Source organism: Cariama cristata, unplaced genomic scaffold, assembly GCF_000690535.1.
Source record: "Cariama cristata isolate BGI_N322 unplaced genomic scaffold, ASM69053v1 scaffold7124, whole genome shotgun sequence".
NCBI lineage: Eukaryota > Metazoa > Chordata > Aves > Cariamiformes > Cariamidae > Cariama > Cariama cristata.
Genome location: NW_009611320.1, coordinates 101,036 through 128,362, shown reverse-complemented (window position 1 = coordinate 128,362; position 27,327 = coordinate 101,036). Strand labels below are relative to the sequence as shown.

At 39.6% G+C, this 27,327-nt stretch overlaps 1 protein-coding gene across 1 annotated transcript in view; it reads left to right on the top strand.

Annotated features, from left to right (window-relative positions):
* Nucleotides 1–27,327, top strand: part of FAT3 (FAT atypical cadherin 3) — a 220,310-nt gene that overhangs the window by 118,929 nt on the left and 74,054 nt on the right. Inside the window, exons 6-9 of the mRNA XM_009698210.1 lie at nucleotides 8,169–8,308; nucleotides 18,540–18,815; nucleotides 20,382–20,592; nucleotides 24,097–27,327. Of these exons, the coding sequence (XP_009696512.1) occupies nucleotides 8,169–8,308; nucleotides 18,540–18,815; nucleotides 20,382–20,592; nucleotides 24,097–27,327 (3,858 nt within the window). The remainder of the gene's footprint in view (nucleotides 1–8,168; nucleotides 8,309–18,539; nucleotides 18,816–20,381; nucleotides 20,593–24,096) is intronic.

Below are 27,327 nucleotides of genomic sequence, written 5' to 3'. Positions count from 1 at the left end.
GACTCCTTAGCTAAGCTGAAAAGAGAGCGCTGTATGGCTGAATTGTTTTTTTCATACTATGTTATTTACTGCAATCTTAATGTTGTCTGTCATTTAAATTCTATTGTCATACTTTGCTAATCTCATTTCTAAATGTATTTATGGTACTTAGACTTGCTGTCCCTCATTTCTCTCTTTCTTCACCTTTTTTTCTGCATTCTGTTCTTTTTTTTCTGCTTCCGACTGCCCTGCTTCAAGGTGGCAAGCATGCTCGAGAGATGTTCTATATTCTACAGACAGCTTGTGGGCAGAACTGTTCAACAGAAGGTACCCTTAGTGCAAACACATTTGCTAAAATACAACTATCCAGGCTGCCTTTTATTTTTGCAAGTTCTTTGAGACAATTTATATTACATCTTTCATAAGTGCCTGTGACAGGATGCGATGCGACACATGGATATGCTGCATTTCTTTCTATGACAGCTTTTACTGTGTTTGTGTCCAATTATTATCATTTTGTTCACGGATTTTCCACAGTTTATCACAAATAATTAATTCAAACTTTTCACAGTCCAGTGCCATCCATTTAACTGTGAAACAGAATGGGATGCATCAACATATGGGTTACAAATGGAGCCACCAAAAGTTTGTCTTGAATGCAAGCTGAAAAAGAGAAATGTGTTTTGATGCGAGATTTCAACCACAAGATTGCCTTACATAAAATTGCTTATAAAAACAGGGAGAGAGAAATATCCCTAGCAAAGAGGAGGAAAAGCTGTAGAAATAATGATCTTAAAATTGCAGGGAAATGCCACTAAGGACGTAGCTGACAAAAAGACAGGGAGTAGAGGGTCCCACTTGGTTGCAGTGGAGAAACAGGAGTCAATGTTCCTAAGCATTTCTTTCCCGCTTCTGCGGCACATTCAGTTATGTCATTTAAAATAACTCATTTAACATCTCCAAAATGAGACCTCCCCCAGCAGCACAAAACGACCCTGCAAAGTTATTGTGCTACTTAATATTTGCAGATACTTGTACGTAGTGTTTGTATACCTTTGGATGTAAAACACCGTGTCTGCACAAAGTGGTGTTATTTAAATGAAGAGTTATAAAGCAAATACTGTATGAAAGATTAGAGAAACAAAAAGCCTTTTCCACAGACTTAGTCGAAAGGGTGCATCAGCAGTCTTTATTTACAGGGATTGAGCCTGGCTGTCATTTCAGCATAGCTGTTTGCGGATGGGTTTAGCCAACAGGAAGGACAAGGACCGCAAGAGAAAGGGTCTGTCAGAGTTATTTTCATCTACCTTTTATTGCCAATTTATGCAGATGAAAAACAGAAGCAGTAACATTTCTTCTTTGAATTTGTAGCACAGTTTCTGATCTGCCAACCGCACTAAAATTAAACCCGAAGCTATTATGTTCTAGGGCTCCTGCTAGCCCCTGGGGAAGGACAGCATATGTTTCTTACAGTTTTCCTCCCATTCCCTTGGTTGTTTCAGTATGCCACAAGCAATTTATTAGCTAATGTTTACATTCCCTTTCTCTTCCTCACTGACCATAACTTTCCTCCCAGGAGAAATCCATCTTTATTGGTGTTATTGACACTTTTTTTCCCAGTTGAACCTTTTCCTGGGCTCCTCTGCCTTTTGCAGTCTTTTGGTCCTTTCCTTGGTGAATTCACCAACTCCCATTAAAATGCTGCCTGTGTTAAGCACTGAGAGAAGCCCTTTCTCTTCTGCTACGTTCTTTTACATTATTAGAGTCACTTGCAATCAAGCAACACCTTCTAATAATATTTCATTTGTGCCTAACAAACAGAGATGATAGGGAGAGCATTATGAAATTTAAGCCTTTAATTTGTCATTTAATGTGACCTTTTTGGCTAAAATAGTTCAAATAGTTTAGAAGATTTTTGCTATTTAAACAACTCTAATGGTTTCCCTATAGGCTGTAGCTCCTGATGCTGCAAGATGCTGCATCACTGCAGAGAGTCATGGAGACAGAGCTTCCCTAAACTTAATGAGAAATCGGTGACCCTGATCATCCTGTTCAGTACTGTTACCATATGAGTGTTGTCATTAAATATTACTGCTGTTATAAAAAATAACATTAGCAACAGCACACATTTCTGCAACAGGAATAGCCAACAATCCCGAGCATGCAGAAGACGCTATTATTCCAGACCCTCTGCGTACGAGGAGCAAAGACAAAACCCACCCCAAGAGATTTATAGACAAGGCACTGTATATTTAGATTATCTTTGCTGCCTTTAGTCAGTGTCAGAAAAAAACCCACCTTTTTCTACTTGTTCCTCAATATCGTCGTGTGGTAAAAAAAGATGTTAATAGATTCCTTTTGGGGGAGCATTGAGATCTCGTGCTGAAAAGCCCAGTGAAAGACATGGGTTATTAGTAGAAGTTAGTTGTTGTGTGTGGAAAGCTGTATGGGACTGCTGATGCAAGAGATGGTTTCTATGCTGCTGTAAAACCTAGACCTGATCCTGCTCCATCTGCTATTTTGTGATTTTGGACCTCCATACACAGTTCACATTAATGTCAACAAAAGCCCTGAAGGCTTATGTAGAGGCATGGTTTAATATAGAGCTTGCAGCTTGACCTTTATGTTTAAGACCTTTTCAAACTAAATGGGCATTGGAATTCCAGAGGACCTCTTTTTTAATGCATAACATGCACTTTCTCCCAGCTGAAAAAAGAGAGGGAGGGCAGTTGAAGTTTGGCTATATAGTATTCTGTCTGCCTAACTTCAGCATCTAATTTGCACCTAAATTATATACACTTTAAATAACTGTTTAAGTCATTGAGTTAATCGGCTCCAAGAGAGGAAGGTGCCTTGTAGGCAGGAAGATCATCTTCCCTTCATGGACTAGAGAGGAACAGGATGCCTACCTCTTTGTCTGGTTGGCTGTTTTTTTATTTGTTTAATTGGGAATGGTTGAGATGTCATACTTGGTTTCTGTTTTCAGACTGCATTCAACGCCATTCTCAGTTCATGCAGATCCCACAATGTGAAAGGCACGAATGTAGATTGTTTCAGTTGTGTTAAATTTATTCAGTCATCTATGAGAAATTAATTTTCAATGGGAACTCCAACATAAGTCAGAGATCTTTGTTTCTCCCAGGTAAATTGAGCCCTCTCTGTCTCTTCCTTTGTTAGTGGTGGGAATGGTGTGATGACTACTTTGACACTGGAGCTAAGCTGCATGGTGCTGGTTTTTGCTTAAGTAGCATGTTGCACAACATCTCTCTGATTCTCCAAACAGGCCTCCCTCTACCTTTCCTTCTTCCCATGGCCTATGCCTTTATAAAAGCAGCCAAACTTTAAAAGCACATCAGAACTTTTTATCAAGGGTGCTTAAATGGCAATAATTTTAATATCTATTAATTTTAATTAATTGTCCATTTAATTCACATTGCTGCAAATTTTCATTAATGTCAAAAACATGTAGCTCCCTACCCTCTTTTGAATTACCTTCTCTGAGAACTATCTAAAATACCTTTCTGATTTCTTTTCTGCTTTTTATGCCCTTAGCTTCAGCTTCTTAGCAGCAAACCCAAGGCTTTGACTCTCCTTACAATAATTTTGTCTGAAAATTCAGTCAGCATTTTTCTTCTTCTTAGCATGACATAGTACATAAAAGAATAAATATTTGCATGTCATATTAGTAATATTTATTATTTTATGATTAACAAAAGTCTGTAGTTGAATTTGTATTTCTTGAGGTATTTCTTCTGAGGTTATTTCATCTTTTTTGAAAATAGAGAAATCAGAAATTTTGACTTTGCTTCTTTTCCTGAAAATCCTAGAGGCACTTTAGACTCACCTTTGAGTTTCAGGGTGAATTCATTTTCTGTGTTTTCCTCTGATTCTGAGCTCTGAGCAACGTGAGAATTGTAGCAATTGGCCCAATTTCTCATCACTGCCTTTGGTGGTGTTATTTTACTTTGGGACAAGACAAGTAAGAATCCTCTCTGCCCTGAGGAAATGTTTCTACAGCTGTCCTGAGTTTGATAACAGCTGGAATTGGATACAGTTATATTGGAAAATCCTATATGAACTATAACATACTTTCAGATAGCATAAAAAATGCCTAGTTGTAGAAATATAATGCTTCCAGGGGTCATGCAAGAGCATTAAGATCAATCTCAAGAACGTAAGGGTGGAAATCATCTCACTTGACTTCAGATATCCAAAGTGTAGACATAGCTATCTGTGCTAGGTGCCTTGGGGAATCTTAACAGTGAATTAGAGAGAAAAAACACTTTCTGGATGAATTTCTATTATCCCAACATGATAAGTCTTCACATCCAAAGATGGCTTTGCAAGTAGATGTGGACTTTTCTTGAAATCCCACTTAAGTGCATTAGTTTAATTCAAGTTATTTTAAGAGAAGTCTTTAATCTGTATTGAAGGTGTATCAGCATTACATCTCAGCCTGCAATGGTACTACAAACAACAGCTAATCCACATCTCTCTGAGCTCATTCAGTGTTAGAGTGCTTTCTCAGGACAACCTGTCTAGCCAGCTTGCCACTTCAGTCATCCTGCCTTCTTTATCGTTGATTTTCCCAAAGTGCCCAAGGAACTCACAGTGTATTATCATCATTTGAAATATTTATTTCCTAATGCAATTGCAAGCACATTAGCAAAGACAGCTTCTACATATCTTGTATCTGAAAACAGGTTTTAGTAGACAATAAAAAGGAAAGCATGTGCCATATGTTGGAAAATGGAATAAGTAATAAAAATTCACATTAATAAAACTGAGCAGCTGAACAAAATTTCATCATCCTTAGCCTCCTTTCATCTTAAGATTGTGATCAAAGAAAATGTTAAATGGCTGATGGTAACATTGGTAAAACTGATACTGTGGGAGCTTACAGCACTGCAGATGAGCTCACTTCAAAAGGGTTGGTAGTTAGCTGGCAGCATGCTTTCGAAAACCAGCCTGAAGTACCCCAGAAATGTATGAAGCTGACACCTTCTCAGCTGTCACCTCCTGCGGGCTCAGCCCTCCAACCTCAACATGAGCACCTTCAGAAGGAAGTGGTTTCACGTGGAGTTCCCAGAACAGTTCAGCTGCAGGAGTTTTTAAGGGAAGAGTCCTGTTTGTTTTTACACAAGAATGTTCTCTCTCTCTCTCTGCCCCTCCAGCACCTGTGTTTCAAAGATAATTGTGTTGGGTGCTTCTCTGGGTGCTTCATAGTAGGCTTTGCATAGACTTAACATGACTATAAGACTTTTAAAGTTTAGCATTTATACCTAATTCATTAATTATTCTTCAGTACTTAAGTGCAACTTCAGAAGCATTCATCATATGAGGACCTGTTTTGAGGGTATATGAAGGCTGAGGAGCAGTACGAAGCATTTCCAGACTGCCTCTAGTACTCCAGATGAGAGGCAGGACCCAATATCTCAGGCAATTTTCCCTGAAGTTCAGCCATTTGAGTAGTTCATCTGACCACGGTCTGTTCAAATGTACCAGACTGAATCAGGAATAAATCAGGATTTCACTCCAAAAGAGATTATACTCACAAATCTCACAGCAGGATGTTCTCTGATCCATCTCTGTCTCAGCGTTTGATGCAGTTTCTGCCTTGTTTAATAGAAAATGAATCAATGTAAAATGAAGTGCATTGCCTGGTTAGTTGCACGTGTAGGCTAGATTGGGGTGGCAGGCAACCAAGATTTATTTGTTTGTCACTAGACTATTTTGGAAGATGTGAATAACATATAAAAACTCAGATGATGGATTCAATTCTTATTTTAGGGGAAGAATATACTTCACTTAATGAAAATTGCTTGAGGAAGTCAGTGTATTTGTAATACACGATGTACTGCCCTGCAAATCCAGCTCTAAGCCAACAGAGGAATGGCATTTAAAACATTTATTGCTAATCCTTCCATGTTACTTCTTAGAAGTTTTAAAGGCAGGGTTTCTTTGGAAGTGTATGCCAGTTGATAGCATATAATTTTTGATTGCTTATTAAGATGGTTATTAAGCATCTTAAAGTATAGACATTCATTTTGTTTTCATGGTTATCAGTATGAAACATTCTCTTTGTAAAGTGCTTACTGTCCCAAGGCTAGCTTCATTTCAGCAGAGATTTCCTTGCAAGAATCTCAGACCCTTTTCTTCAAAGGAGACGCTTTTTTTAGAGTTTGGTTTCATGGTATGATTTTTCTCAAGTAAATCGATTTAAAACATTAATTGGGAGAGGGCATCTTTTTTGTCCAGACTAACTTTTTTTAAAAAAAAAACAAACACTGAAGATATAATCAATGTCCAAATACCTTGCTATTGCTTACATGTCAAGGACAATTATGCTTTTTTTTCTAGTGTCAAATAGTGTTAAATGTATATATATATCATTTGAGAAAAATATGCAGAAGGAGATTAGGGAATAAACAATGTTTGAATCCACCATAAATCACAGCAGATCCAGTGTCAGTGTTTTCCTGGAAAACCACAACTGCATCTATTAGGCTTAGAGCTGGTATATATGTATATGCATATATTCAACGTAGGGAAGTCTGATGGCATGTCTGAAACAACTACATTTGGATCATTTCAGTAGGCAGAAGTTCACCAATTCTACCTTTCCTTTGCGTAGGTCACCAGCGCTCTTATTCCTCCTCCTCTCTTCTCCCCATCCCTGAATGGCCTCGAAGGCAGATATGGACAGAGCACTGCTTCTTCTAGCTCACACTTTCTTTGCAATAGCCTGTGCAAGAGGTAGAGAGAAGTGAGAGATTCTTCACATTAAGGAATTCAGGGGCTGCAATTTCGCTGTGATTCCTCCTAATCTTCAACTTCTTGGAATGCCAAAACCTTTTTCCTCTCACTAAATGATTGACTGTTTCTCAGAATAATGCCAGTTGTCGGTCAGCAAACCATGCAGATGCAAGACTTGATGGTAGAGCAAGGAAGACTGTCCGCTTCTCGATCCCCACAGCCCTAAAATGAGAGCCATTTTGTGATAATACAGCAGTCATTCAAATACATCTCTCCCTATATATATTGCACAAGAGCTAAGTCAATGGAACGGGTGTTTTTCTACCTGTGGATCTAATCTCAAGAGGTCTGAGCAGCTCTTACACAAGTTTTATAACCAGTGGGGCTTGAAAGCCTTTTCCCCTTAGTAGAACTGGGTTGTCAGCGACTGTAGCTAGTGGCATTGCATTGCTGTGTTCGTTTGTCAGCAGTGTTGTGTTCCACCTCCCCCTGTCCCCAGCCTCCAAAAATTTCAGACTCAACTCATAATAAATTCCACTTATAGACGAGTGAGTAAGAAGGAGCTTAGCAGCAGGGAGTGTGTGCTTTACTTCTGAACATTATGAGTGGTTCTAATTTATAAACTATAGCTGTGGCTGAGAAATGCTGTAACCCTTTAATCTCAAATTATTTATGGCTTTCTTGTACTTTTTAATAGATTTTTTTTTTCTTCTTCCTTTTATTTTCTTTCACCTGAGACTCAGGAGGGTTTTCCCACTGCTGCATCATTCAGTGTGTGACAGGATAAGGGGATATTAGTTTCAGAACAGTGCTTTGTGAGGGTTTTTTTAATGGAAAGGAGTTTTGGATGTGTATCCTGTCAGATCTATTTGAATAATTCCTAAAAGACTAGTAGAATTTGACCTTTACTGCCAGTAATTATCATTGTCCTTGGAATTAACATAACAAATCTCTATTTGCATTTTTTAAATTGATTAGAATTGTAATTTTTAAAGACACAGTTGACAGTCTTTGCACCCACAAGCATCAGTGAGAATTTCCTGAAAATAAAATTTGCAGAATAAAACCCTCTTAAAATGATTTTTATACAAAAAGATAATTGTGCTTGTTCATTATCCAAACTACAAGGGCACACATCTTATGGGCTTATAGCCGTTTGATTCTTTTTATAGACTCAGTTATGGTTCACTTAAATATACTGCTGGATTTTTTTTCTTGCAGTGCATTTTAATGATATCTGCTTTCCAATATACAAACTGTGCTTTGAAATATAAATGAGTTATGAACAAAGAAGTATCAGTAGATACACTGTGTATGCTAAGGCAAGCCGTTAAGATGGATGCTGGTAAACAGACATGCCCACTTCTAGGAACATTTTCAATGGAAATTTTCCAGAGATGGCTAATTTAATTGTATTTTTGTGCAACAACTAGGAGGGAATTACGATAGTTCTTTCGACGCGGAGAAGGGAGTGGGCACTATTGTCATTGCAAAGCCCTTGGATGCAGAGCAGAGGTCAATATATAATATGACTGTGGAGGTCACCGATGGAACAAACATTGCCACGACTCAGGTAGAATATAACGTTCCTTTCTTGGCAAGTTTTTCATTTGTTGGCAGAATGTATATGCTATAAAAATTAATAATTTTGCCATTCAAATAAAACCTCATCCTTTGAGACCACCATTAACTAATGGAGGGGATATTTTTCAGAGACTTTCCATCTGGTTGTAAAGAATTGGCTGTTGAAGGTTTCAAAGCATTATTTCTCCTTTTGTCCTCTTCGTGCTCACACGAAAGTAATTCGCCTTCCTCCAACTGAGGGAGTCCCTATCACAGGCGGCAAAGCTTAGATTTTGATAATTGTATCACCCCATAATGATCCGAAATACAATAGTGCTTCTGTGGTGTTGGGGAATATTGCTATTGATTGTATTAAATGGAGTTTATACTTCTCATCCTCCCAAGACTCAAATGTGGGACACAGGATCAATTGTTCAGAGAAGAAATTGTTCAGAGACAAAATTCAAAGGATCTCTCCTTTAGTGTCACTGCCTGCGTTTACGTTGTCTTCTGGGGAACAGCCCCAGTGAACCCTTTAAAAGCAGGCTTGCTTATCAGGCTCAGTGCCTTTCAGCAATTAAAAAGTCAGGTCAGATTAACATGAAGGGCTGGGATAATGCTGGCTTTGACACATCCTTGTCTGAGAGACCCTGACACAGAGCCTGGGTACCTGTTCGGTGGGAACCAGTGTGAAGCTGGGACATGGTCAGGGTCATGGCACGGGGACAGGGACTCCGGGGTCCATCGGGTACCAGGGAGACTCCGAAGAGCGAAATCCTTCAATACGAGGTGGAGTTATGGGGTATGGATTAGCTAGGGCCTGAAATCCTACAACTGAATTGCTGCCTAAGTATAAGCCTGTAGCCTCAATATTATTTGACACATACGGAAAGATACATACTTGTAGTGGACACCTGTGCGCAGCTTCAAATCTCAGATTAAATTTGGGCTTTAGAGGAAATGAGAAAAAATAGGTTTGTGATGTTACTTGCTTCTTTATAATGCAGAAGGAAGGCCTGAACATTTTTTATATTTACATATATGCACGCACATGCAGATGCTTTTGTTTTACCTTGCCTTTTTGCTCAAATGGTTCATATGTAAATCTGTATTCACTGAGTCACAGCACCAGCTTTCCTAAGAGACTGTTAAATCATTGAGTGCTTTCTCAATCCAAATTCCTGTTTATAACCAGCCCTAAAACCTCTATCTAAGTAACCCTATCTGATAATTTCTCCTGATAATCCACTCATGGTAAGAAAGCATCAGTTGATAGTAAGTTAGGTGGTAAGAAATCTGCTATTTTCCCTGTTAGTTTCGGTAGTTAATTGCATCTCTACTAAAAACATCCCGTATTTTTTAACTTGATTATATCTGGCTTGTATTCCCTGTTATGCCTTTCTCTGCTCGATTAAAGAGCTCTTTCAAAACCAGTATTTTCTCCCCAGGAAGGCACTTAGTCAGAATAGTCAAATCACTTCCCAGTCTTCTGCCAGACAGGCAAAGGAGAATGACTGACCTCTTTACGTTCCCTTTCCATAAGGCGTTTTCTTCAGGCCTTGAGTAGGTTTTGTTTTGCTTTGCTTTTCAATCTTGGCGACACTCTCAGTCCACATTTCAGAAATGTAATGTTGAATCGCTAACATGACATTTTCTTTCTTGAAAACATTTCAGCCAAACAAATATTAAAAAGCACAGGGAATTTAAAACATGCTGGATACAAGTAATTTCTCTTCTCAAGGATAATATGTTTAGTGTTTTTGCTGCTTTTGATTCAATACATTGACCCCTACGACAGTTCTCAAAACCTATTTTGGTGAAAACCCTACATTTTTAATTAAAACATATGGTAAAAACATATTTCAGTAAAGCTGTTGCATTCTAAAAGAAGCCTCAACATTCTTTGTAACAGTAATATGACCTATTTAAAAATGTTAGATAGTCATTTAAGATTGCAATAGTATAGCATTAGATAATCATTGGTGGGTACAGACCCTTCTTTCCTCCACCTGCTTCTCTCCATGCGGATACTGTTCAAGTATTTAATTGTGGCCCAGACAACATATGAGAATGTGTTTCTTTTGGTCTTCACAACAGAGATTTCAAAAGCAATCATTATCTCAAAGCTGCCAGAATTATGGCCTGCCTAATTATCTCTCTGTTTTACCAAACTTTCGTACTGTATTTTTGACTGTACTTTGGAGCCTTTGATTACCTTATTCATCTGTATTTCCTTTTAGAAAAATAATTTAAAAATCAAACTGTTAGGTTAAGTAAAATATGTCATAGAGAGAGTCAAAAACGCATCTACTGATGACTCTCAGTGGCCTTGTTCTCAGTTTTGATAGAGTGACATTGTAAGTGTTTTGTCTCCTATGCATAGTACCACCTGCATTATTAACTATAGTTGCAAGAAGATATGGTAGAAGAGGAGGTGGGCGGAAAGCAAATGTATAAATTCATCCTCTTGTATAACAAAAAAATAAAATAATATAAAGCCCCCCTCAAAGTGCAGTGGTTTATTATGAAACAGCAGATTATCACCATGCCAAATGGAACAGTCTTGCTTTTTATTCCACCCCACCTGTTTCCCTTTATCTCTTCCTGGCCTTTTGTCTATTACACAGTTGGAGGTGGTAAAATGCAGCGTAAAAATGCCAAAGATTTTTGCTTCGGTAACGTGATCCCTGGCACGGATTTGCAGAAGTTTCTTCAGCAATGTTTCTGCACGCCTTAAACTCCGATAAACTGCTCACTTCCTTCATGCCTTACTGCGCACATGGTTCATTACCATATCATGAGAGAAAGGAAATAATTTTGATTTAAAAGTTACATCTGTTGTATTAATGGTTCGCTGTTGTGAAAAGAGGCAAAAAGAACATAAGGAATATTAAAAAAAATAATAAAAATCACAAACTCCTTTGTAACTGAAAGCCTGTTTGGTTTGGGCACGATCAGGATTTCAAAAAGGAATACAATCTCAAAAGTCAGAACCAAAGTGCCAGGACTTGTTGAGCTGCAGCCACTCACTATGCTGCCTTCCCAGCTGAGCCCCAGCCATCCCGGCTCACAGCTGTGATGGGGAGGGATGGAGGGGGCAAAAGACGAAGAAATGTTGACTCATTTGATTTATATATCTGGAGTGTGGATATAAAGCTTCTGTCATGTTGATTAACTTCTAGGAAGGCTAAGACTCCTGACTTAGCCAGGGAGACCTTTTGGATTTTTCCCTTTAGCTTAATTCATCACTGCTGAAGGCCACGTGGTAATTTATTAAAAGCTGAAGGCATTCGTTAGCTCTAAATCCCCGCGAAACGCAATTCCTGCAGCTGCCAGGCGAGCTGTTGGCCTTGGGGAAGGGACAGGGCTTCTGCATCCCGTGCACTGGAGAGAGCCAGGACAGCAGCTCCGTGCAGTGACCCTGCTCCTCACCACCACCACCACCTCCCTTTGGGCTGGGAAGGGATCTTTTGCCCTCCCTTGAGCAGAGAGAGGACTCACCTAGAAAGAAATCATGCAATGGCATCTAAATGCCTACTCCTGCCATATTTTCGACTAACTTTGTGTAATGTTAGAGGTTCTCTTGGTCATGAGTCAGGTTTACCCCAAAGCCTCCTTTTTTTTAATGAACAACTCAGATCCCTTACATCCAAGCACAGCATAGAAATAATATTTATTTTTCTTTGTAGTGCATACTGCTGAGTTTTACTGAAATACCCACAGAAGTACAGTACAGTGGTGAACAATCATCTAAGTGGTGATAATTTTTCATTTTTATTGAGAATGTTGTACTAGCGGATAATTATGTTTTTTAAGAACAGACTCCTGGAGTCATGGTATTGTATGAAAAAGATAGTTTTACTTCTTGCTTATTTTCTTGCCTTCTCTTTCTTTCTCATCATCCTAACCACTATAAAAAAGATGCTTTAAAGCATGAAGGCCGGTGCTCTCAAGCTAGGAGGCAAAAAGTGCCTTAATTTCACTTATTGCAAAATCACTATTTCCCAGCAGAGTGGGCTGTTGGGGAGGAACATGTAGTTCCCTCTGAAAATTTTTTTAGATTGGTACATGGTCGCTTGTAATACGTTCAGCTGGAGCCAAACAGGCTGGAGGAGCAGATGGGAGAAGTTACCGCGCATTGCCCCTTTCTGTCTCTCCTTGCAGAAGGTTGTGGACTTTTATTTATTCTTCTGGTCAGGATTGACCTTTCACTGCAAGTTTCAGGATACCAAACTTGGTCTCACCTTTCAGAGAACACCTTTTCTTTATGTGATTGTTTCTTAACAAAGGGGAGCTGATCAATCACCCCAAGTAAGGGTGGTTCTTTTAACTGAATGGTGAAAAGCTGCTCTTAGAGGGCCATGGCCAAAATGTACATAAGACATTAGAGCCTGCCAGAAGAGGTTCTGGGCTGTAGATTCTTCTAGGATGGACAAGAAGACCTGTGGTTTCGATTCAGTTTTTCACTTTTGCTCAGTTGGACATTTCCTCCAAACTAGAACCGACCTGATGCTTGGGGTTTTTTATGTCCCATCCAGGGATCTCAGCACTGCCTACCCTGAGAAACAAAGACTTTCCCCCCGTTTTAACAAAACACAAGGGGCACAGTAGAGTATAAATAACAGGCCACTGAGGTTGGTAGGGAAACTGTTTGCATTTTTATGTTAAGGTTGGGGTTTGGAGGAGAGAAAAATTTGTCAGGAAGCAGCAAATAAAGCTGTGTGGTAACACTATTGAAAGCAATATTAAATCAAAATAGGTTTTCAAAACCCGTACAAAAGCGTAACCCGAGTTTCAGCAATTCAGGCACTTAATAGGTTGTACTACAACACAGTGCCCAGACCAAGCAATTAGCCAAGCAGATTCTTCCAGCTTCAAATGTCTCTAAAGCAGGTCCTGGCATTTATCCAGTTTTCACTCAAATATGTTTGTGCCTAAACCAAAGGTATTTGTGATGGGCAACATTGAAAACAGCTTTGGAGAGACTTCCTGCATTAGGTTTTGTCCTGCTTTGATTTGATTGTATTTCTCTAGGCCTTTCACTTACCATTTTGAATACAAAGTCTTTGCTAATGCTCTGAGTGTTACTTTGCCTAATTTGTAAGCTTGGAGGCCTGTGAATCCTTTATTTGAAACTTGCTTTAACTGTGGGAAATAGGAAGTGAGCAGGGAGAAGCAAATCTTTTATAGCGAGGCGCTTGTTCAGACTATAAATTAGGCTCTGCACAATAGAAGCAGAAGGAGGCAAGCCTGCCTTTCTGAAGCCCGCGACGCGCTGGAAAAGATATGAGCTTTCAAGGATAACCAGGCAGAGACTGCTTTGCTGCATGTTTGCTTTATGAGCGTGGAAAAAAGACTTGCAGCTAATGTTTGTCTATGAAAAGTGGTTTACTCGGTAACCTTGCATAGTCCTCAGCAAAGAGGAATCCCTACTTAGCAGCAAACAAATAGTAAACATTTCCATTTGTCACCTTTCGGAGATGTGTTGGGAAACTTTTAAAGCCTGTCTTTGATTTTATGCAATGGGTATTGTCACAGCTTAACACCCCAGGCACCTACACAGTAATAAAGGATATTTATGCAACACAGCTCATTCTTGCCATATCTTCCATTTGGAAATAAATAGGAAGAAAGTATTAAATTACACATACACTGTGAGTCTTTGAGTCTCTTCAGTTAGGATAACACTTGATTTTGGGTGAAGGATGTGCTACAGGCTTGCGAAAGTTTAAGGCTTCAAGGAGCAGAGTGCTGGCCCTTTTGAAGTCAGTGGGAAATTTGTCAGTAGTACCAAGATTTTATGCCTAAGTTTATCAGCCATTAAATGAATTTGGGTAACTTTCCTCATATTAACAATCTGGTGGCATTCAGCTTACTCGACTTCACATATGTTTGTAGGATCAGGTTTTCTATGACCCTAGTGTTCATGTCAGCGTAACATTTGTCCATTATTAAAAGAAAAGATTGCCCCTTCTTTTTAAGTAACGCCTTACTGGAAGTCATCATGCTGGAGCAGGAAATCTGCATACGAAGATGGCATTTCAAAGTGACCTAATACAAGGGGAGTGGCTCAAAAGTAAAGCTAAAACATCTTCCTCAACTTTGCCACTGCACTTCTCGTGTGGCTTTGGTAAGTCATTTAACCTTGCTGCAAGACAGTGTTTTCCTGGCCAAAGGGTATGGATAATAATAGCCACTTGCTCCTCAAAAAATGTTGTAAGGATCGAAGGACTAATATCTATTTAAAATGGCACTTAAGTTCCATTTTATTTTACCTTACTTTGTTTCAAGTAGCTCCCAAGACAGTTAAATTTTTAAGAACACAAAAGACTTCCATTTTCTCCTTTTCCATAGCTTGTGGGTTTAACAGAGCTCTGTATAATCAGCATTCCCATATATAATCTAACTTTCTTTTGTTGCAAGGAAGATCCACCCGCCAGAGAGGAGAGACCGTAATGTTAAAATTACAGTGGACTCTTGGGGATTTTGAGGGACAGCTGACAAAAATTAGAAATACTCTTAACTACTTTAATACAAGAAATTGGAGAAATTGTGAATCAATAATGGCCTCTCTATTCATTAGCATCTCTAACCCACTGCCTTCCATCTCCAGATGGAAGTGGCTGTTGAAATGAAGAGTATGTAATAAATAATGCGTGTTTCAATGTGGATTACTTGACAAATCATTAAAATAGTGTCGTCTCTGGGGATGAAGATGCCTGCCACTGAAACAGGCACTTGATCAGTTTTGCAGTAGATATGAAGTGAAAGCGGGGGGGGGAAGGTTTTTTTTGGAAACTCTTAAAGTGAGAGTAATAGAAGGGAGAGGGGGGGGGGGGGAAGTTTTTTTTTGGAAACTATCAAAGCAATTTTAAGTGCATAGTTGCCTGTAAGTTTGAAGACCACAGTGAATGAGGACTTCAGGTTTTTTGTCTTTTCTGCTCTCTATGCCTCCCACTTCCAAGCAGCATCATGGTCCATATCTGGGTGTCAGGGCATTAGCTTATACTTTTCTTCAGTGAGAAGAAATGCTGCTGCTTTGTGAATCCACACTATGATTTCCATGGTCTCATGGCTTTTCCTTGGTGTCTGATGCTAATCCAGTCCCACCCTGTTTAGTTTATGCAGTCTAGTGAAGGCATAAATCACGGAGCAGTGGCTTGCACAGTCACAATGCAAGCTTTGTGGGGATAAAGCTTTATACCCTCCTCTCTTTTCCCAATTTGCCAGTGATCCCAAAATACATTAGATATAAAGGGAAGTGAACCCCAGCACTGGAGCGATCACATACCACACAAACAAAGCGGCATGTCACCTCTGTAGCAATACCTTTAAGACACACTGGTGTGCATCTGTACTTTTTTTTTCCTTACAGAATAGCTTGAGCTTGCACCCAGCAATGTTAAAAACAAATTCACGAATACAAGCCTGTCCCTCACACGGCAGCTTACTTGTTCAAGGTAGACCATGCTGTACTAGCATCAGCAGAATCAAACACCTTGGTGTTTCAATCAAATCCATTTGAAAAGTTTTTACTTCTCTGTTGGACTATCTAAAACAATAGATGACAAAGTTTTTGGCCACTAATTAAAAGTAGAATAAATTGTGTTGTTGTCTGCTGTGTTAACAATGCAGCAGTAAAATAATCCAGCCATGTTACAGTGGTACCTGGCAAGGACTGAAGGTATCAAAACTGCTCGAGAAGATGCCTTGAAGTATTAAACACTAGTCATCAGATTATCCCCAAATCTTATTGCTTCAGTGTCTCTTCCTTACGCTAACAAAAGTGATTCAGCAGTGGCTCTTTTTCCCATTAGAGTTGAAGTCTTTCATTTTTTCTTTGGACTTTCTTTCATATATTACAACTCATTTCTTCACCTATTTTTCAGATGTGGATTTGGCCTTTTTTTTCCTCAGTCAGGTCAGAAACACACCTTGATATGTTGTGTAGCAACAATAAAAACATAAAAAGCTAAGTAACTCTTCATCATTATTATAGGCCCAGCAATGTATATTTCCCCCCAATTTTATTGCTATCTGTCCAAGACTGAAGCATAACTTAATATAGGCTTTGCCCTGCTTCACCGTGGTATACCATAATCTGGTGAAAATTAAATTGTATGGAATGCACAGTTGAAGCCCTATGCCATTTAACTTACAGAGCATTTTATTTCAGCTGTCTTTTATACAGTTCCCAGGCTAGTTCATTATGACTGCTGCTTACAATTGTTCATGTCCCTTCTGGTAATGTGTTCTGCAAACCCTTCTACATATCATGGAAATCTAAAGCTTCATTCCTCTCTGAGGCCAACATCTATTTGTGCAATATTGCAGTAAAAGTATAACTGTATTTTTCTTCTGTTAAGAAAGTATGGGTGAACAGGGCTTGATCAAGGAAAGTAGTAAAATATTTGCTTAAAAAAGAGCCAAGTACTTTTCAGAACAACAAAGAAAATATCATAAGGGATGAGTCAAGTCTCCTAGTCTTAGGTAAAAGTCCCATGCTTGGCCTTTCCCATGTCATTCATTGGACTATTTCTTATTTCAAAGCCTTTGAATAAAAACATTGGTTCATTTCACTCACTATAAAATTTGGTCTGTGCTTTCACAGGCATATTCTGCAAAAGATACTTTTTGTTTCCAGTATTGAAAAAGAGGCAACTCCTTGTATTTCGTCTTTCATTATTACATAGTTTGTCAAGGGGTTTCCTCCCATGCTGCCCAAAGGAATTTATAGCATACAAAGTCCGGGAAACAAATTTTCTTCAGGGAGTGACTCCTCAGAACACAAAACCTCATTGGAGCCACACGTGCATAACAATTTGTAGTCACATAGCTTTTGAAAGGCAAAGCTTGGAAAATAGTGATTCTTACTAGTTACCAGGGTCTGCTTGTGATGTATTGAAATGGGTGCAATAGGCAGCAACAGCAGCATCCTGGCTGCCTTCTCCGTCTCCAAGTTTCTTTAGGGATCGGTACTGAGGTTTTAAAGACAGACTCGAAGCAAATGGCACAGCATTCATTCACATCTTTAGCAGAAGTTCTACTGTTCATAAACTGCAACAGAAGGGAGGCAAATAGGTGTTCGAGGGGAAAATGAATTAGTTGGCAATAAAGACAACTATCACTGGCAAAGGAAAAGGAAGGATGAAACCATAAAAGTGATCTTTCCCTGTCACCAGTGCCCTGAGATTGCCTGTCCTTGGTATTGATCTGGGTGGGGTGGGGTTGCACAGTCGTGAGGTTATGTCTTCTGTTCTTGCCTCATCAAGTGTCACCGTGCCTAACACAGCCTAAGGTGTAACAGCAACTTGAAGTCTCCACTGCTGTCACAATTTGACATTGCTAGTACATCCCAATGCAATATACTTGGCAGAAATCAACACAGGATTTAGCCAAATATTGATTGTATAAAAAGCAGATTATAGTAACATGAAAAGGATTCTTTTGTAGCCTTATTAATACTACTCCACTCTGGTGAGACTGCCCTGCAGTACAGCCTTCAGCTCTGAGGCCCCCAACACAAGAAGGACATGGACGTGTTGGAGCGAGTCCAGAGGAGGCCACAAAGATGATCCAAGGGCTGGAGTACCAATCCTATGAAGACAGGCTTTAAACTGAAAGAGGATAGATTTAGATTAGATATAAGGAAGAAATTCTTCATTGTGAATGTGGTGAGGCCGTGGCACAGGTTGCCCAGAGAAGCTGTGGATGCCCCATCCCTGGAAGTGTTCAAGGCCAGGTTGGATGGGGCTTTGAGCAACCTGGTCTGGGGGAAGGTGTCCCTCCCATGGCAGGGGGGTTGGAAGAGAAGATATTTACGGTCCCTTCCAACCCAAACCATTCTATGATTCTGTGATGATGAACAGTGACAGGGAAAGGAAATCCCATAATAGCTGTAGAAGTCTCTTGTAACCAGAGCAGTTACAAGGGACGACAAAACCTTTCCTATGACCGTTGTAGGAATATTTTCCAATCTATAGATACTGAAAATATGGACTTGTTTATCAGACTCTGAGTAGGTCTTATAATTAGAAACATTCTGCCTCCAAAATCATGTCCTTACTATTTATTTTGATCTGAACAGTAAGCATTTAATATTAAATTATATTTCTTAGTCCCACCATACAGAAGCGTATGTATCATCAGCCATGTAAAGTAAATTACATTTCTCTAGGTGCTTGTTCAGTAATCTGACTAGACTTCAGTAACTTCAAATGCTTTTCTTTTATTAACTGTAGGTTCTTATCAAAGTGTTGGATAACAATGATAATGGCCCGGAATTCTCTCACCCGAGTTACGATGTCACCATTTCAGAGGACATCCTCCCTGATACTGAAATTCTGCAAATTGAAGCTATAGACAGAGACGAAAAGCATAAGTTAAGCTACACTATTCACAGCAGCATCGATACAGTCAGCATGAGAAAATTCAGAATTGATCCCAGCACTGGGGTGCTCTATACTGCTGAGAGATTAGACCATGAAGCTCAAGATAAGCACATCCTTAATGTCATGGTAAGAATGCAATATTCACTTGGCTCAGGACACAATCACTGCTGCTTCAGGTGCATAGATACCTTAGTCTTTGCATGAGCAAAGGATTCTTGGTGCAGTAAGTAGTCATTAATTTCTTCTTGCCTGCCCTGCTGTGTATTTATTTTACATTTTTTATTTGCACTTTTTGGGAAACTTATTGTGAATTCACTGTATGGCATATGATATGATTTGCTGTCTCAAGGGAGAGCAAGCAGGAAATTATTCAATCTCTTGGCATCTGGTCTTCTCACTCAAGCTAATTTTCAGAATTTCTGAAGTGAAGCTGAAAGTTATTTGAGAAGTTATTCGCAGGGAGATAACTGCTTTCTTGCCATAGAGAATGCTACAGCCTTTCTGAATACAAGCCTCGTTTATAGTTTACTTTTACGGACTTATTTCAGTACATAAACTGTTGATATACAAAATAGCTTTCATCTACATTTCCAAATGTTTGGGTAATTACTGTTTTTTGCTCAGTGTGCCTAAATTACAGAACATAAGTCTGTCTGTTTTCAAGTGACAATTGTACATTATGGACTGAAGGTTAATAAAAATAGATCTGTGTTAGTTTAAACATTGTAGTCCGCTATTTTCTTCAGCCGCTTGAGACTCCTGCGGAAGAGATATTTGAAGAAACAGCTCATGAGGTGTTAGGTACGGGGCCAGGGTTGGGCAGAGGACCGTAGGAATCAGAGAGCTGCTGTGAGATGCAGTGAGCAGGAGCTGAGTGGGGTCTCAGCTCACAGAGTAACAAACTGCAAGTCCTTTGGTGAGCAGGCTAAGAAATAAACTGAATCACAGAGAGACATGGCTGACAGAGGTGCTTGGTTTTGGTCCCCACCTGATACAACAGGGTTTTTGCTCTATCTAAGAAGAACCAAACTTTTGGGGATTGTCTTGACAGGATTATCAGTGTAGCAGTGCAGATATTTTGTACGGGGTTGAGAGAGGTGTGGTAAATGATACCTGTCTTGGGAGTGCTCAGCACTTCTTAAGGTAATTCCTACTCTGTTTACTATTGGTATCATCCTCTTCAAAAAGATATGTACATATATAATGTTGAAAAAGTCCGTCGGCAGATACAAGCACTAGACTGACACATGACGGATCATAGTGGCTAAAACTGTAGCTCTTTGAAAGAAGGAGCAATGGGCAAGGTTAATTTGCCGCTATGCTATAAAGCAGGGAGTGGCAGGGCAAAGGCATGACCACTTAGCATGTATTAAAAAAGAACTATTTCTTACAAACCTAAAACTGAATTTAAGATGTCATGTGGTTGCCAGTTCAAAAATTCAGATCATGATGGTTAGTTGCTATGCGTTTTTTCACAAGTGAAAAAAAAAGTCCCTAAGCTCTTCCTGTTTCTTCAATTTTACTATCTACCATCTTGCAGGTGAATATATTTCAGACTGCTTTTTGGTACAAATGGAATTTTTTTATTACTTTGTGTTAAATAGAACTGAAAGTATTAGCACTCAGATGAGTAATATTTATGAAGTTTTACTAAATGGATATCAAGATGTTTATTATGCACTTGTTCTATAGGTCCGAGATCAAGAATTCCCTTATAGGAGAAACCTGGCCAGAGTCATCATAAATGTGGAAGACTCCAATGACCATAGTCCGTATTTTACCAGCCCGTTGTACGAAGCCTCAGTGTTTGAATCAGCAGCAGTTGGATCAGCAGTCTTGCAGGTCACGGCTTTGGACAAAGACAAAGGAGAAAATGCAGAGCTTATCTACACCATTGAAGCAGGTTAGGACAGAGGCGGAAAATGTAGCATCATGATTCATGCCATACACAGAGCAATGCTGTGACGGTGCTCCGTCTTGACACACAAGTCAACTTCTTTGGTCTACCTTCTCCCGTAGCGCTGGGCAAAGGAGACACCTTCCTGTTGGTTGTTCTTTATTTTGAAGCTACTGTACCCAAAACCTGTCAGAACAGAATCTCGTTCACTTAGAGCCTTTTACCTCAAAGTCATTGGTTCAAAACCATCACATAAGATACTTATTGAAAGCTACAGCCAGTGACTTGTTTTCAGGTTGCTGTCTTCGGTCTAGTACACAGTGGATCCTCCATAAACAAATGCCACAACAGCTGGTATGTCGTGGCATCTTGGCCAATATAGAGACCTGAGGAACATGGAGACTAACACCAGGGCTGTGCTAAAAACTTCTGTCAGTAGAGCCGTAGCATTTTAATGGCAAAGGTCTCTCGAAACTAAGGGAGGGCATGGTGACACCAGATTAAAATTGCTTTTGCTGTTAAGCTCTGGATATTTGCATTCACTACATAATCTCTACCAGCAAAATCATTCCTCTGCTGGTGCAACAGCATGGTCATGAGAAATTTGCATTATCTGTGCCACAGATGCAAGTGAATGTAACTTTCTCTGCCTCATATGGGTCTGAAGTTAAGAATTATCTCTGAGATAAACCATTAACCTATATACAAGAGGAGTGCCTGGAAAAAGAGAGAAGGAAGTAGAAATTTGTAACCTTTGGATTTTTAAATGTTTCATTTCCACTTCTTTTTTTAGTAATATGAATCTTCCCGTTGTAATAATAGCAAAACTTGAAAACTATATTGCCCTAAAAAGAAATCTCATATACTGCAGATTGTCCCAATATTAATCAGGTCACAAGCCTTTCACAGTGTTAGGCTCTGATCCTACAGGATCATTATTTATCCCTATATTATTATAAAGACTTGTCACTAGCTAGGATGGCTTACGTCAATTAGGTACAGGCCAAATTACAAAAAATAAGTAATGATATAAGGATATCTACACCATCTCATATTGATTTAATGTCATATAGTTCAAGCTCACACCTTAAATTAAGCTGATATAACCTGAAGCTTAGAGAAGACCCAAGGAACTTTTTTCTGTCATTACCCTGTATGCTCTGTGGAAGTAGAGTCCCTTAAGCAAAGCAGGAGGTGAAGTCTTTTGCTGCTAAAAGCATTGAACTTAGACCCTTGTGATCCTACAAAGCAAATATTTCCTTTATACACTGCATTTGGTCATACCAGTTATTTCTCAGTATTCTCCAGTGGCCTTTAACTTAGCTCAGGGGAAATTTTACATGTACCCAGGCAAGACAACACTGTGCCTTGCAGAACGAACTCTGGGCTGACCAGATCAGATTCCTGGGGCAGTGTTTTTCAAGACTATTCCCAGCTTTTTCGTGACACCTTATTACTATTATGAGCTCCAACCCAATCACCTATAGGTGCCACCATGATCTAAAGACCAACCTCACGTGCTAGGAGTATGGCTCCCATACACTGGTAATTAAATCATACATGATGCAGACAGAAGAATATGATGATTAGAAAGGATGCTTTAGCTATTAGATGTTCCTTTTTAGTCTGCATGTTTTTCTCTTTTCTAGAAGCTCTCTCTTGCATTACAGCCTGTTTCTCTTTCATCATGAGCTCTCCCTGCAGTGTCAGACGTCAAACTTCCATTTACTGTAAGCCATGCACTCCCTCAGTTTCATTATCCACAGATGTTCCAATCCCAGATGCATCAAAATTCAGCCTTCTGCTGCTGTAATTTCTACGATCCATAAAATCTGCAGTTGAGGATACTGATTATAACTGCAGCATTCAGATTGTACACAGCCCTTTTATTCAGGGGAATTACTTGCATCACCTTACATGGGAAGAGAGCAACTGCTAAAGAAAGTACCTTTTGTGTAATTTCGTAAGAAATTCCTAAAGGAGAAGCACCAGCTCTGTCCTTACATGAGGCAGTCAGTGGCCAAAAATTATTTGTGTTAGCAAGCACTGACAAAATAACTGCAGCAGCATTTGTAGTGTCTGCAAATGTGACAGATACTGTGATCTTTATGAGAATTTGTAGCTCTGGTGGAATCTCAGCTCCTCAGTGAATAGCACAATTTTTGTTTTAGCTAGTAGAGTAAACTTTACTGATCTGAAAGGATGGATATAAATAGACAGCCACTACCAGTATTGAAGTACATACAGCAGTATGTAGCTTAAATTAGCCTCCAAGCCCCAGAATTTACAACAGATAGTGAATCACATCTTAAAAATAGTTCACATTAGCTCACTTCATTTAGGATTCTATGTATTTGGTATTCCAGCTACAATTTTCACATTTACTGCTCTCTGCACAGCACCTGTAACAATTACCATTAAAAGAAAAATCTCTTGTTTATCACCGGTTACCTGAGAGATATTTCTCTCCAGGTCATGATGGATGATTGAGTGTAGATTGGAAGTAGTTCTACGTTTTAAAGTGTAAATTACAATAGCAGGAACATGTTACAATGATTGGAATTGCTGTAACTCAGTACACACTGTTTGTATTTAGAATCAAATTCAGAAAAAGAGTCTGTATCCTTATACATGCCATATACACATGCAGCATCCTATACTTTAAGCAGACAGTCAAAGAAGCAGCAAAATATGGATTGCCTAATAAAGGTGATCTCTAATTACAGGGTAAGGATACATATCGAAAGTTTTGAATCTGTCTAGCTAAAGAAGAGGTTGGCAAAAAGACTAAAAAGAAAAAAAGACCCCAAAGAAGGTCCTTGATCCAAACTTACTATTTTCACCTTTATACAGTCAGTGATATCCCTGCTTTCATGTTATAACAGACATTTCATGACATTTTCTGCTAAATCTCATTCATCTAGATTCGTCCTCCTTAGAGATCATATGGTAAACCTTTGTGGCACAAGATACTTGAATCTCTTTTCTACGCTATTTGTTCTGTTTTATTTTTCTAAATGCCACTTTAACCTTCTTATATTCAGTTCTTTGAGTCTTGAACTACTGTAATCTTCTCTACAGTTGCTTAATATCCCCTTCAGTTAAGAGCCTGAGTTGTTATCCATTTGTCATGTAATTGGCTTGTTAGCCTCTGATCTAGTTTCTTTGCCTTAGGTGTACATGTATTTGACTAATTCCCATAATTTAGGGATGCTTTTTCCTACTTCAGTAGGAGCAATTTACATGCAGCACTTGCTCAGATGTTGATACTCAGAATCAAGATATCGATACCAGCACCGGAGTTTCTGAAGATTTGAAGACCTATACCATCTACTGAGTTACTTCATTTTCTGAAAGGAAGACTGGAAGGGCCTTTAGAATTCTTTTATGTTGGGTGGGATTTTTTTCAATAACTGTTTTTAACAAATTGCAGCTAATTGCTCCTGGTTTAAATTATCATTAGGTGTGTCCTGTTTAATTTCTAATTTGCTTCCAATATTTGTGTTTTAGGAAATACAGGAAACACATTCAAGATTGAACCAGTTTTAGGGATCATTACATTACTGAAGGAGCCAGACTTAACCACAATGGGACAGTTTGTTTTGTCAGTCAAAGTGACTGACCAAGGTTCTCCACCGCTGTCTGCAACAGCAATTGTGCGGATATCTGTGACAATGGCAGATAATTCCCACCCTAAGTTCACTCTCAAAGAATACCAAGCAGAGGTTAATGAAAATGTGGATATTGGTACTTCTGTCATCTCCCTCTCTGCAATCAGTCAGTCCACTTTAGTTTATGAGATTAAAGATGGGAATGTGGATGGAGTCTTCACTATAAACCCGTATTCTGGAGTGATCACCAGTCAAAAGGCCCTTGATTATGAACGTGCTTCCTTCTATCAGCTCATCGTGCAGGCGACAAACATGGCAGGCATGGCATCAAATGCCACTGTGAACATTCAGATTGTTGATGAAAATGATAACCCACCAGTTTTTCTCTTCTCTCAGTACTCGGGCAGCATAAGCGAAGCTGCTCCTGTAAATAGCATAGTCCGGAGTACAAATAACAGTCCTCTCGTGATACGTGCCACTGATGCTGACAGCAACCAGAATGCTTTGCTTGTCTACCAGATTGTTGAATCTACTGCAAAAAAGTATTTCACAGTAGATTCCAGCACAGGTGCAATCAGAACAATTGCAAATTTAGATCATGAGACAATAGCCCACTTCCACTTCCACGTACATGTTAGAGACAGTGGGAATCCCCAGCTTACAGCAGAGAGCCCAGTTGAAGTGACCATTGAGGTAACTGATGTCAATGACAACCCACCAGTCTTCAGCCAGGCCGTATTTGAGACAGTCTTGCTCCTGCCCACGTATGTTGGTGTTGAAGTTCTCAAAGTCAAGGCTACAGACCCAGATTCAGAGATCCCTCCTGAACTAACATATAGTCTAATTGAAGGCAATATGGACCATTTTTTAATTGATTCAAGCACAGGGGTACTCACCATTAAAAACAATAGCCTCTCCAAAGACCATTATATGCTAATAGTAAGAGTATCTGATGGGAAATTTTATAGCACTGCTATGGTGACAATAATGGTAAAAGAAGCCATGGATAGTGGGCTCCATTTCACACAAAATTTTTATTCCACTTCCATCTCAGAAAACAGCACCAATATCACAAAGATTGCTGTGGTGAATGCTGTTGGTAACCGCCTCAATGAGCCTTTGAAATACAGTATATTAAACCCAGGCAACAAATTTAAAATTAAATCCACCTCAGGAGTCATTCAGACAACTGGCATCCCCTTCGACCGAGAGGAACAAGAGCTGTATGAGTTGGTGGTGGAAGCAAGCCGTGAACTAGATCACCTTCGTGTTGCTCGAGTGGTGGTAAGAGTTTACATTGAGGACATAAATGACAATGCCCCAGTGTTCGTAGGGCTTCCATACTACGCTGCTGTGCAAGTCGATGCTGAGCCTGGTACCCTGATATATCGAGTCACGGCTATTGATAAGGATAAGGCGGAAAATGGTGAGGTCTCATATCTTCTGAAGGAAGACTACGGACATTTTGAGATTGATAAAGGATCTGGTAGTGTCACTTTAAAAGAAGCTTTCAATTCTGATTTGTCTAATATAGAGTATTTGGTTGTTATTCTTGCAAAAGATGGCGGTAACCCATCATTGTCTGCTTCAGTAGAGCTCCCCATTACTATTGTTAACAAAGCAATGCCTGTATTTGACAAGCCCTTCTATACAGCTTCCGTGAACGAAGATGTAGAAATGCACACACCAATTTTAAGCATAAATGCAACCAGTCCAGAAGGCCAGGGTATCATTTATATCATTGTCGATGGAGATCCCTACAACCAGTTTAATATTGACTTTGATACCGGAGTTCTGAGTGTCATCAGCCCACTGGACTATGAAATCAATTTTCTTTTCAAGCTGATGGTGCGAGCTAGCGATGCACTCACTGGAGCTCGAGCTGAGGTCACTGTGGACTTGATCATTAATGATGTTAACGATAATCCTCCAGTTTTTGATCAGTCAGCTTATAACGCTACTTTGTCTGAAGCATCTTTGATTGGAACTCCTGTACTGCAGGTTGTTGCTATTGATGCTGACTCTGACAATAACAAGATTGTGCAATATCAGATAGTCCAGGACACCTTTAACAGCACGGACTATTTCCATATAGACAGCACCAGTGGCCTAATTCTGACAGCCCGGATGCTGGATCATGAACTCATACAGCAGTGCAGCTTGAAAGTCAGAGCAACCGATAATGGGTTCCCACCACTAAGCAGTGAGGTTCTTGTTAGTATCTCAATAACAGATATGAACGACAACCCTCCAGTTTTTAATCAGTTAATATATGAATCGTATGTGAGCGAACTGGCACCTCGAGGTCATTTTGTGACTTGCGTCCAAGCCTCTGATGCCGACAGCTCTGATTTTGACAGACTGGAGTACAGCATCCTATCAGGAAATGATCGGACCAGTTTTATTATGGACAGCAAGAGTGGTGTTATCACCCTTTCCAACCATCGCAAACAGAGAATGGAGCCCATGTACAGCCTAAACGTCTCTGTGTCAGATGGGCTGTTCACCAGCACAGCTCAGGTGCACATACATATCCTTGGGGCCAACCTCTACAGCCCTGTGTTTTCACAGAGCGTTTATGTTGCAGAGGTTAGAGAAAACGCTGCTCCTGGAACTAAGGTAATCCATGTGAAGGCCACAGATGGGGATTCAGGTGTATACGGCCAGATAAGCTACTCCGTAATAAACGACTTTGCCAAGGACCGATTTTTGATTGACAGCAATGGGCAGATTCTGACAACTGAGAGATTAGACCGGGAGAACCCGCTGGAAAGTGATATTGGTATATTTTTGAGAGCCCTGGATGGAGGTGGCAGGACTACATTTTGCAATGTGAGAGTGATAGTAGTGGATGAGAATGACAATGCTCCTCAATTTATGACTGTCGAATACAGAGCAAGTGTCAAAGCAGATGTTGGGAAAGGTTACTTGGTGACCCAAGTGCAAGCAGTAGATCCAGATGATGGAGCCAATTCCAGAATTACCTATTCTCTGTATAGTGAAGCCTCTGTTTCAGTAGCTGATCTGCTTGAAATAGATCCAGATAATGGATGGATGGTCACCAAGGGTAGCTTTAACCAGCTGAAAAACACAGTTCTGTCATTCTTTGTCAAAGCAGTTGATGGTGGCA